General features: G+C 38.7%; 1 protein-coding gene across 2 annotated transcripts in view; it reads left to right on the top strand.

Annotated features, from left to right (window-relative positions):
• Window positions 1-12,886, top strand: part of SMAD1 (SMAD family member 1) — a 76,344-nt gene that overhangs the window by 47,269 nt on the left and 16,189 nt on the right. For both annotated transcript variants that reach the window (XM_039479129.2, XM_039479130.2), the window contains 2 exons: window positions 9,632-9,889; window positions 12,349-12,465. In XM_039479129.2, the coding sequence (XP_039335063.1) occupies window positions 9,632-9,889; window positions 12,349-12,465 (375 nt within the window). The remainder of the gene's footprint in view (window positions 1-9,631; window positions 9,890-12,348; window positions 12,466-12,886) is intronic.

The following is a 12,886-nucleotide window of genomic DNA, read 5'->3' as shown; positions in this document are numbered from 1 at the left end:
TTAAAGCTTGATAATGTTATTGAATGAAATTCATTTCTTTATGTCAAATTGTGTTCACATATTTGTCTATTAATATATTTGTGCTTAAGAGTAATTATACTCCTAGAAAATACTTCAGTGTTGCTACCTTTAGGCAAAACTGTCATATCTTTAAAGATCTCCCCCCAAAAAACTAAACAGAAGGATGGACAGAGAATTTAAAAAACAACTTCCCACAATCTCTTTCCAGTTTTATAGTACTAAGTGATTGTCTAGTGGTTATGAGCAGACATTGATGCACATCCTGGCCCCCAGTTAGCAGCTGTGTGACCTTGGATGGGTTACTTAGCTAGGCTGAGCCTGATCCTTCTCCTGTAAAACAGAGATGACTGCTGTGAGGATTTAGTGATAGACACTTTTCCCTATGGGCAAGGACAGTGTCTGTCCTGCTGACTCATACCTGCAGTGCCCTGCATGATGGACACATACATGGTACCCAGTGAACCTTATCTAATATTTCAGATCCTTCAAACTATCACCTCATCACCAATAAGCAGAGAAAGTGCTACCACTCAGGGATTCAGGCTGTTATATATTTTCATTAAAATTTAACCTCTATTGAGGTTCCAAGAATCATTTCTTCAGTGTAAAATTTCCCTGACATGGCCTGAGGTAAGGAATTTTATTTCATAAATGTGTATACTATTAATTTCTTAGGCACTTTCTACGTGAAGTGTCTCTGTTTAGAAGGTCACTGAACACACTCTGTTGGGGACATCTGTCTTGTGTAGACATCAGATTGGGCACAGCTGCTCTGGCAGCTTGCCCTCCCCTTCTCACAAGAATTGACTAGTTCTGGAGCAGCTGACTAGTTCTGGGGCCATTCTTCTACTAGCCCTGGGCCTCCTTTCTGCTTGTAGGTGGCCTCACTGAAATGTCCTGAGATTCAACTTAGATGCCATCTGGGGCTGGGCTTTGAACATTACGAAACTCTAGGTGTACATGAGCAGCATTCTCATCAATCAGAAGACTTGCAGAATTTAGAGCAGGAAGACCTGGTGGAGAGCAAGTCTCTTACTCTTTTGTGTGAGGAAACTGAGTCCCTGAGACGTTAAGTGATTGGCTCAAAGTCACAGAGGTGGTTCTCCGAGTCAGGACTAGAACTCAGGTGTCTTAACTCTAACCTAAATGCCTTCTCCACCTTGTCAGAAATAGAAAGCATTTCTCTACTGCCAGTTAACAAGTAGCTTGTGTCCATTATTTCTACATGGACAGACGTATATCAGAACTCTCTTGTGTGTTTAAAAAAAGAAAAAAGCTACTTTTTCACGAACATTGGTGGGTAACAGCCCATGGGATTTGTCAGACTTAGTCTCATTACTGGACTACTATACCACTGACAACTTGGCGATAGAATTTCAACCAGCATTTAAAAATCTTAAAAAAAGCTCTCACATCGTAGAGTTTACGGGAATCCTTTCCAGAGCTCAGTCCCTCTCTACAATTTTAACTGTTGTTTTTCATTCTTTTCCTTGTACCTTAGCAACGCAGAAAAGCTGAGTGTAATAGCAGAATCACAAATAACTCTCAAACTTTTACTTCCTGAAACATTCTTAGTTGCATTTCCCTGTTGACTGGAAAAGGGATTTTATTTTTATTTTTAACAGAGATGCACAGTTTGAAAAGCAGAGCTACATCACTGAGAAAAGGCAGAAATCTGAAGATTTTTTTTTCTCATGAGAGAAAAGGAAAAGAGGGAAGGAAGATAACTTCAGCCTTTTAAAGACATAACACAATTAGAGATTTTCAAGTGGGTGGAGAGGATTGGTGAAATCACCTAGGGGCCTTTTTTTCAGAATATCTTTGAGGGGTTGGGATGGGAGACGCGATCTGGGTTTTTACCAGGGTTAGAGCTCCTAGGATACAGGGATGACATACATGGTCTGATTTTTAAATAACTCCAAAGAAATTCATGTGTACAAAGAAAGATGTTTTAATATTGGGCTCCTTTTGAAAGCAGATTCTTATTCAAATTAATCAACAGGAGCAGCCCTCAAAGACAGAAGTCCCACACTTCAGCCATTCTTCGAAGTTACCAAGCAGAGGTCACCCTAGTGCACCAAGAAAATGGTTCCCCAGAATAGTCTATGTTCCCATTTTTTTTTTTTTTTTTTTTTTTTGAGACGGAGTTTCGCTCTTGTTACCCAGGCTGGAGTGCAATGGCGCGATCTCGGCTCACCGCAACCTCCGCCTCCTGGGTTCAGGCAATTCTCCTGCCTCAGCCTCCTGAGTAGCTGGGATTACAGACATGCGCCACCATGACCAGTTAATTTTTTTGTATTTTTAGTAGAGACGGGGTTTCACCATGGTGATCAGGATGGTCTCGATCTTTTGACCTCGTGATCCACCCGCCTCGGCCTCCCAAAGTGCTGCGATTACAGGCTTGAGCCACCGCACCCGGCCCCATATTTGTTTTGCACAAAATAGTAACAGCCTGAGACATAAAGCAAGTCAAAGGGAAACACTGCTCACCCTCTCTCCCTTCCTTCCTATTGGTGACCTTAGTTGGGCCTACAGTTTGCAAATCCTTATTCTTCAGGCTGGTAAACCTCTCACCCAAGAAATGAGGATGGCACAAAGAAAGTGTGCTTAAACATGAATAGTTACCTGAATGTTTCTTCTTTCCTCTTCCCCTAATAGAAAACATACTTTAATTATTCTTTACTGAAATCTTGCTGAAATAAAAGGAACATGAAGTGGGGGTAAAGTGAGATATCTAGGAGAGAATCACAGCATTGTCCAGGATTCCACACAAAGAGAGAGGCCTCGGCTGTCTTATTTTAGAGCAGCACGTGTGTGTAGGCTTAACCCAGCCTGACTAACTTCCATGTGTCTCCTCTCTGCCACATTAATACTTCTTTCTAGGGCTGGCAGCTGTTCCAGACCTGTCTCTTTCCTGAATTTAGTCAGTCATTGCTTATAGTTAGGATGAACATTTATTGTCCAAGCCAGGAGGCTTGAAATTGACAAGTCACTTATTACTAATTATATCAGACAACAGGTACAAATTGGGACTCTCCCAGGCAAGCTAGGACGTACAGACACTCTACTTATACAGTTTCAGGCTGTGTGTGGTGGCTCATGCCTGTAATCCCAGCACTTTGGGAGGCTGAGGAAGGAGGATAGCTTGAGGCTAGGAGTTTGAAACCAGCCTGGACAACATAGTGAGACCCTGTCTCTACAAAAAAAAAAAAAAAAATTAACTGTGCACGGTGGCAGGTACTTGTAGTCCTAGCTGCTCAGGAGGCAAAGACAGGAGTATCTCTGGAGCCCAGGAGTTTGAAGATGAATTGCTCTATGATTGTGCCTGTGAATAGCCACTGCACTCCAACCTGGGCAGCATAGTAAGACCCCAGCTCTAAAAATAATAATAATTGTTTTTTAAAAAAGCAAATAAGGAAGTTTTTGTACGCACTGCTGTGGACTGTGTGGTAATAATTACCAGTTAGAAGATACATTGGAGGAGAAGCCTCATTTAATCTCATTGAAAATAGCAACAACTTGATAAATTTAACAAGAAATGTGCACGTCCTATATGTAGTGTTAGGAACTGAGTTGTATGCCCCAAAATAAATATATTTAAACCCTAACCCCAAGCACCATAGAATATGACTATTTTTGGAGATAGGACCTTTAAAAGAGGTAATTAAAATGAGACCATGAGCATAGGCCCAAATGCAGTCTGAAGAGGGATGAAACATGCAGAGACACCAGGAGAAAAGGCCATGTGACTACACCCTGAGGAGGCAGCTGTCTACAAGCCAAGAAGAGAAGCCTCAGGAAAACCAACCTGCCAACACCTTGACTTTGGATTTCCAGCCTTCACAGCAACAGTGAGATAAATTTCTGTTGTTTAAGCCACCAGTCTGTGGTATTGTGTTAATGGCAGTGCTAGAAAACTAATACAGACAGTACCTGTGGAACACAAAAGTGGGCTTGAACAGACCTTTCTATGTCTTCAGAAGGGCATTTCAGCATCATCAAGATATTAATCTTGACTTAATTTATGAATATAATGTGACCTCAATGAAAGTATCAGTAACGTTTTTTTCTGGAGGTAAACAAGGTGGTAACTGAAGTCATACGGAAAACTAAGCATGCAGACGAAACACTGAAAAAGAACTGTGAGAGGGGCTGGCCCTATCAGATATTAAAACCTCTATGCAGCTTTTATAAGTAAAACAGTGGTACTGGGGCACAGGCTAGAGTAGGATGAAACGCAATGGAATTAAATATCTAAAAGTGGACCCAAACATTTATGGAACTTTTATATTTTTTTAAAAAGTGGCAACTCCAATCATCGGGACAGAGATGGGCTTTTTGATGAATGATACTGGGTGACTGGCTTTGGAGAAAGATAAAATTAGATCAATTCCTCATACCACAAATAAAACTAAACTCCAAAGGAATCACAGATCTAAATAATGAAACTTTATAGGCACTAGAAGTATGCATGGATGAATTCCTCCTTATAATCTGGGTATAGGAGAAGGCTTTCTAGCACTCAAAAATCCATATACAATAAAATAAAATGTTGATAAATGTGACTACCAAAAAATATACATAAGCAAAGTGAAAAGACAAATGACAGTTGTGGTAAAATATCCACAACATATATCACAGGCTAGTATCTCTAGTATTTTGTTTTTTTAAATGAAGGATGAAAAGACCAAAAATGGGCAAAAGGCATAAGCCAGCAGTTCACAGGAAAAAATAGAAAAGCACTCTCTCAAATACACGAAAAGACAATCAACTATCACTATAGGAGAAATGTAAATTAAAATTGCACCAAAATACCATTTCTCACCTATCAGGTTGTCAGGATTCAAAAGCTTGACAGTCTATTCCGGAAGGTATGGGAAAAAGGGACTCCTATGTGACAGTGCAAAACGGTGCAACCACTGGGAAGGGTACTTGACAATAACAAAGTTATGTCAGTGTACCCATTTGCCCAGCATTTCCACATCTAAGAATTTGCCCTGAAGATACACCTTTGACAATGCACAGTCATTGCACTATTACATTTTATGGTAAAATATTGTGAAATACCTACATGACCAGATATGGGAGATTGTTAAATGAACTTTGGTTGTTATCTGTCAAAACACATGAGGAAGACCTCTCTGTGCACTAATATGAAGTTATTTCTCATGTATAGATGAAAAAAGCAAAGCCCAAAAGCGTACACCTTTTTTTTTTTTTTTTTTCTTTTTTCTGTCACCAGGTTGGAGTGCAGTGGCATGATCTTGGCTCACTGCAACCTCTTGCTCCCTGGTGTAAGCAATTCTCATGCCTCAGCCTCCCGAGTAGCTGGGATTACAGGCATGTGTCACCACGCCCAGCTAAGTTTTATATTTTTAGTAGAGATGGGGTTTCACCATGTTGGTCAGGATGGTCTCGATCTTCTAACGTCATGATCTGCCTGCCTTGGCCTCCCAAAGTGAGTAGGTTACCTTTCTTTTTAGCAGTAAAGACGAAATAAGAAAGCATGCATTTATCTGCTTGCTTTTTTAAAGAAGAAACACAGGATAAACTAGAAAAAAATGAAATTGGTGACCGTATGAGGACATTAGAACTGGGGGACTAAGTTAGAAGGCACAGGGTAGGGAATGTATTGTTTTGACTTTAAAATCATGTTGTTATTGTCTGTATTTAAAAGGTAAAATCAACAAGAATGAGAGAGGGGAACTCCTAAAACCAAGTGCAAACAGCAACAAATGTATTCAAATTAACTAATGAGAAATTGAATAAAATTTAAAAATAATAAAATAACACTGAAGAGGGAGATGAATCCAGGTAAATTTTGAATGAATTTGAATGAACCCAAGTAGTTTATATACAAAAAAAATTTTTAAAGAAAGTAAACCCCAAACTTCTCTTAGTAGGTTTATTTTATAATTTCTGAATTTTTTTCAGTGTATTGTAGAATTAAGCACATTCATAAATACTTTGATGTTGGTAGCCAGGGTTCTCACTGTTGAAGTAAGGAGGTAGAGATATGAAATAGAGAAAGGCAAATGAAAACCCTACGGAGTTGGCTTATGCTTGGATATAATAGCATAACTCAATTTTCAATACACACATGCATACACACAGAGCTTAGAATCCGTATGACTCCAGTAGGCATACAGAACACAGCCAAATCCCATGTTTTGGTTTCTAAATACCATTCCTTACTAAAGGGAACAACAGATTACAAGGACTGGCTGAAAGGGAAGGTAAGAGATAAGCCTGTTCCAGAAATTAACAAATACTGAAAAAAATGGGGCATGTTAAAAAGGCACAGGGACTAGCTTGAACAGGCACCAAAGGGTCAAATCTAAGACAATATGACCATCAAAATGGTTAAGGACAGTAATAGATTATAGCCCATTGACTAAGACTCCATGAAGCCATACTGATGACTATTACAGATAGGCATATAGATAGATGAGAAGATGGAAAAGCACTTCCTCATATTAGAATCCTGACTAATAATGAAGGAATATGGAGTTAAAAGTCACCAGTTCACAAGCATTACAGCAAAAATTTATTCAAGCAAAAATGGATGCTAAATATAGGAGATAAAGCTTGATGAGGAGCAGGATATTTACACAGTCTCGTGGTATCTCTCACTACTTATTAATTACAAAAGCAAGGTTAGTAACTGTCTACAGTGGAAGAAATGCACAATACCTTAACCAGGTGATCAAGACTAATCCTCAAACAGGCAAACACATTGTGTGCTTCCGTATGTATGAACTGAGAAAGGAATAATACCTCTTACGTAGTAGTCTAACCAAAAATCTCAGAGTTTAATCACAGGGAAGCATCAGAAGGACCCAGATTGAGAAACAGTCTGTAAAATAACTACCTGTATTCAAAAATGTCAGTAGCATGAAAGCAGGAAGGGACAAAAAGACACTGAAGAACTATGCCAGATTACAGGAGACAAAAGAAATACAGCAACAAAGTAGAATGCATGATTCTACCCTAGGTCCTGTATCAAGAAGTTGCTACATAGGACATTGTTGAGACAGTTGACAAACTTGGAATGTGATTTTATATGAGATAAAATCATCAATGTTAAATTTCCCACGTTTGATAACAAATGTGTATATGTAAGTTAATGTTCTTTTTGGGAGTTACTCTGAAATGCCATAGGGTAAAGGGACATGGATGTTATCTGCTCTCAGATGATTCAGAAGGAGTGTATATGTGTTCTGGGGTGGGGGAAGGGAAGAGAGAGCATGAGTAAGTTAATGTGGCAAGATGTTAAAAATTGGTGAATCTGGGTAAAGGGTATTTAAGTGTTCTTTGTACTATTACAGTTTTTCTGTAAGTTTGAAATTATTTCAAAATAGGTTAAATTTTTTTAAGTTCATAAAATGTTTATAGCTGCCTCGAACTGGAAACAACCCAAGCATTGGGATGTCCCCCAGCCCAACCCAAGTATTTATTAGCGGAAGATAAAATTGTATCATCAAATAAATTGTGGTTTATACACATAACAAGATGCTACACACACAACATTGGATGAACATGCATTGAGGAACGCGTATGCAGATTATTAGCTTGGGGAGCTGAAATACGTTGCCCTTTGCTGTGGCTGTTGGAAAGGCTGGTTCTTCCTCCCTGACTACCCCCATCTGCAAGTAGTAGGAACAAGTAAGTCGCCAGTTCTAAAACTGTTAGGAAACAAGAGCTGCTAAAACACAGATGTTCCACTAAGTGTTAGATGGGTACAAAATTTACTGCGGTTTTTGCCATTAAATGCAAAAACCGCAATTATTTTTGCACCAAGCTTAATAGACTCTGTATACATGTTGTGGGACGGAGGGGTCCTCTGAAGGATAGAGGAGATGAAGAATTGGTTCTAGCTGCAGTCTGGTGCTATGTGTGTGGGAAGGAGTTTAGGAGCCAATGTTTTCCCCTTTTAAGGGTAAGAATCATCATTGAGACCATAGCCAGATGCCTGTAAAAGGCACGTTGGGAAATAGTAACTCAAATTACAGCAGCTAAAGGAAAAGGGAATGTTTGTCATTGCAAAAGTAATTGAAAGGTATTGGGCTGTTTTGGAATATAAATTTGTATTGGCATTGGGGATCCTTATCAGGAATGTTTCTTTGACAAAACAAAGGTATTTTATGGTTCAGATGACTATTGAAAGATAGACAAAGAAGTTATGCTTTTAATGATTTGGTTTGGGAAGATTCCATCACCATACTAAAAAATACATTTATATACTCAAAAGATTTGTTTCTAAAGACTCAGGGAAGTCAACAAATCTGATGCTATGGGATTATGTAGGAGTATAAAATACAGCACATGAGAAATTTTAATAGTTTTTAAAAACCAATTTTTATCTAAAAAGCAAGTTTCAGCTCATAGAAAAGTGATAATCCAAGTGTTCAGGGAACTTTTTACTGTAAAACTGATATAAATTATGCATAGATTCCCTAGAAAGCCCTCAGAAGTCTGCTAATTCCTAATGCCACTAAATATTGTTTCTTCGGGAAAATATATTCTGATTCCTAACTACCAACAATAATTATAGGCTTTAAATCTCTCCTTTCTCCTCTCATGGAGTTTATAAAATGGGTTGTTTTTCTCTTCGTATCTGAGGCCACAGGAGCAGGAGGGATTGCAAAGGCCTTTATTAAAATATCCATCTGGTGACTGTGGCAGAGAAACTTAGGATCTAACCCTGGGATCTGGCTAGGGCTCTGTAACTGTTAGCCAGCCCTGCCTTTCTAGGATAATTATATTTATAGCGGCTTTGCCTCAGGTGGTTTTGGAGGTTGATGACCATGCCAATTATTAAGTCCTTAGGTTCCTAACAGAGAGAGTTTAGGAGTAACAAGGAGTTGGTTTCTTTACTTCTCAACAGGTGCCTACCTATTGGGCCGCCTTTGTACCTTGAATTTTCAGTTTGCAAAATGTGGATTGTATAACCTATTTCTTCCTTGGCCTCTCAGGTGGTGTTAAGGATTATTGAAAACTGGGTAAGATTCTTAGAAAAAAAGATATTTATAAAGTACGACTCCTAGAACAAGATACAACAAAAATCCACAAAACACCTTATATTTTATATAATTGACTATCTTCATGGCATTTAAGTTTTTTATGGCTCACTGATTTTACTTTTTCAGCTTTATTTACTATGCTGCCTTTTCATATTAAACTAGGGTGTCAGCTTAATACATTTGTGAATAATTCATATCATTCAGTAAGCATTAACTGTTAAATGTGAATACTCATCAGCAGGCCTATGAAATATAATTGTCAATGGCAGTAAAGAATTATGCTTTGTTTTTTAGTGAATGAAAAAAATTAAGAATGAGGGAACCTTAACACTAACCTATTGTATTTTTCCAGTTTTCCTTGGGCAATTGGTGAGTACTGCAAATCTCAGGCATATGTCATCAGTGATTCTAAAGGAATTGTATTTGTTCCTGAGAGTAAAATTGCTTTTCATTTGGATGATGCTTCTGAGTTGGCAGCAGGGCAGGGATCAGATAATTTGTTGTCACAGATTTTTACTTTATTGTGATGTAATTATAGATGAGCAGTCTCATTTTTGTTTTTTCTCTTTTTCTCCTTCTTTTTCTAGTACTTCCTCCTGTGCTGGTTCCAAGACACAGCGAATATAATCCTCAGCACAGCCTCCTAGCTCAGTTCCGTAACTTAGGACAAAATGAACCTCACATGCCACTCAACGCCACTTTTCCAGATTCTTTCCAGCAACCCAACAGCCACCCATTTCCTCACTCTCCCAATAGCAGTTACCCAAACTCTCCTGGGAGCAGCAGCAGCACCTATCCTCACTCTCCCACCAGCTCAGACCCAGGAAGCCCTTTCCAAATGCCAGGTAGGTTGGAATGTTCAGTGTTGTTCTGTGGTCAGATCAGATAGTGTTATCATGGTGTCACAGAGAAGCTGGGTCAACCTGCAGTAGAGGGAGCTTTTCAGCCCTGGTATATGACACAGTGCTTCAGCACTTTTCGGATACGATTTTTGGAGAAAGGAGACCTGATAGCCAAGTAAGCAAATGTCTTATTTTATTTGTCAGGCACAGATGCTTGAATAAGCTGTATTTTCCCCTTCTTTTTAAAAGGTTTTGAAACAGCTGCATCCTTCTGGAAGTGGCATAATTGTTACAGTCTTTACTCTTGATAAAAAGAAAAATAGTATGTTTACATATTTGCTCTTATGAGAACACAACCTAATTAACATCGTTTTCATACATGGAGAAACTCCTGTTGTAAGTGCAACCTCAGAAAAGATATTTCCTGAGGGATCACACCCCTACCTAATTAAATTTATTTAAATGATGATGTAATCCCAAGAAACACATATTTTAACAACAAAGGAATTAGAACAGAAGTACTGGAAACCATCTGCTTGGTCAATTTAGCAAATACAAAAAACAATTATCTTCTTTTTTTAGACATAACTGATGTTGTAATGGTTATCAAAATAAATGATTAATAAGGACATTTTATATTTTACAGGTTAATGAGCAAGCATCTCCAAAAAAAAATAGTGCCACATTTCTTGCCGATAGACCTTAAGAAGGATATCCTAAACAAAAATGTTCTTAACATCTATTAATGTTTTGGGAAAGGAAAATGACTGGGCATGTGTGTTTATTAGGCTGCTTGAAATGTTTTTAAGTAAATTTGAACTTAACATCAGTGCTAGGCCTTCAAAAATTGACAAGTGGTCCACACTTTATATTGCTTCCTTTTATTTATGTATGTGTTATTTTCTTTTATTTAAATCTCGTTTATTTCACATTGTTTTGTCTGTTTTTCACTCCAAAGCTGTTTGGGACGAGTGTTGGGAGATAGACTAGTTTAAAAATCAAACTCACTGGTGACTCCTGTCCACCTCACCCCCTTCCACCTCAGCACTAACCTTTTTGATGGGCAGGTTAGTGGTGAGGAGACACATTTCAGAAGACTTTTGAGCAGTGGCAACCCAGAGTGGCCCCAAGAGTGAATTAAAGGTTATTGCTTGAATTTACACTTTGTTTCTAGGTGTCAGGGATTAAGGTAGGCCAAGTAGCAGAAAAATGGAAAATAGTTGCAAGGGATGGGAAGAGGTGCTTGTAGGAATAGTAGAATAGTATCAATAATAGTCGGGTCCCTCTTGGTTATGCTGTTACCGTAAGTTGCCGATGAAATTTTCACCAGCTTCTTGGCAGAAATTCATTGATTTGGGCTCAGAGGAGGCTCTTTGTCTTTATTCCTGGCTTGAGATAAAGCCAAGTCAGCCTTACAGCTGCAGGGAAGAGGCTGAATTAAAAGAAGCTGGAGAAAGGGCAAAAAAGACATCCAGAGGAGGTCCCGGTAGTCCTGTCTCAGTACTGTGAGTCGTTGCTTGTTAGCAGCTGGATGTAAAGTTACTGGGTTAGGATTCAGCTGGAGAGTGAGTCGTGGAGATCACTGGGGCTCTTTGAAGGAACAACATGAGTTATTTGTATTTGACGGTTGTTCTGAGTGGTCTTGATGACTTACCCAAGCATTCACGATTCCCTCAGGTAAAATTTTGTCTCCAAGGCTCTGTCACACATGTCAGATGGGCTCATGATAGCTAGTGAGGAACTTCCTTTTGGGTAGAAAAGAATTGTTTGTGAGAAACCTATACCCTTTTTTTTTATGTTAAGAAAATGGAAGACTTGTGTTAGTATTCTTTGTTGAAAAAATCATGTTTGCCTCTTATTTGCCAGAAGAAACATATATACAAATTCTGAGGTAGAAGACAGCTGTGATAAACTGATTCATTTTCTTTTGTTCTGTTACTAGGGATTTAAAAACTAGTGATGATTTAAATGGGTAGGGAGAATGTGGTCCTAACAGATTGCCTAAAGTCATGAAAAATCAACAGTTCAAATCAGTAGGATATAAAGAAACTCAGGTAAATTTCCTAAAAGCCCGTAGATTTAATGCAAAAGACCCTGAAGCTCCTTTTCTTAAGAAGTCCAGTGAAGTTATCAGAGGTTTTCCTCTGCCAGTGAAACTGAAATGTAGTGGTCCTCTCAAAGCAGAACAAAGTATGCTTAAAATACTCTTCTGATTGGATAGGCGAACAGCTTCTGGAACTGGCTTATAGTATAATAGTTATCCTCCCACTTAATTTTCACAAAAATGTATATGATTGTGGCATGATTAATACTTTTTAGAAATTGTACATCAAGGCCAGTGCCTGTAGCCGTTAGTCTTTTAATGGGGAGGTTGAAATGGCAACTTGATCTCTTAAGAGTTTCAGTACAGAAGAGGATATGTGTTTAAGGCTTAAGAAATAACTTCTTTCAAAACTTTGTAGCTGATACGCCCCCACCTGCTTACCTGCCTCCTGAAGACCCCATGACCCAGGATGGCTCTCAGCCGATGGACACAAACATGATGGCGCCTCCCCTGCCTTCAGAAATCAACAGAGGAGGTAAAACCAATTGTTATCTCTTCCCTTTCTTAGAGTCTAAAGTTTATCTGTCCAGATGTTACTTTCTCTCACAAATTTTTATTAGTCTTTAAAAAGAGAGCTACTTGAGAAAAATAGAGCCCAGTGGTAAGAGAAGCTCAGCAGAATTCCTTCAAGTCTTCCATTTAAAGAACAAATACACTGACTTAACTAATGAAGACCTGAGAATGATTTTGCAGTCATCTCTTTAGGTCTTTAATACTTAGAATTTTTAACGGATGATGAAAATATATATATATATATTTTTTTTGAGACTGAGTTTTGCTCTTGTCACCCAGGCTGGAGTGGAATGATACTATCTTGGCTCACTGCAACCTCTATCTCCTGGGTTCAAGTGATTTTTCTGCCTCACCCTCCTGAGTAGCTGGGATTACAGGCCCAC

Source organism: Saimiri boliviensis, chromosome 3 (assembly GCF_048565385.1).
Source record: "Saimiri boliviensis isolate mSaiBol1 chromosome 3, mSaiBol1.pri, whole genome shotgun sequence".
In the NCBI taxonomy this organism is placed as follows: domain Eukaryota; kingdom Metazoa; phylum Chordata; class Mammalia; order Primates; family Cebidae; genus Saimiri; species Saimiri boliviensis.
This window is presented reverse-complemented; position numbering and strand designations above follow the sequence as displayed.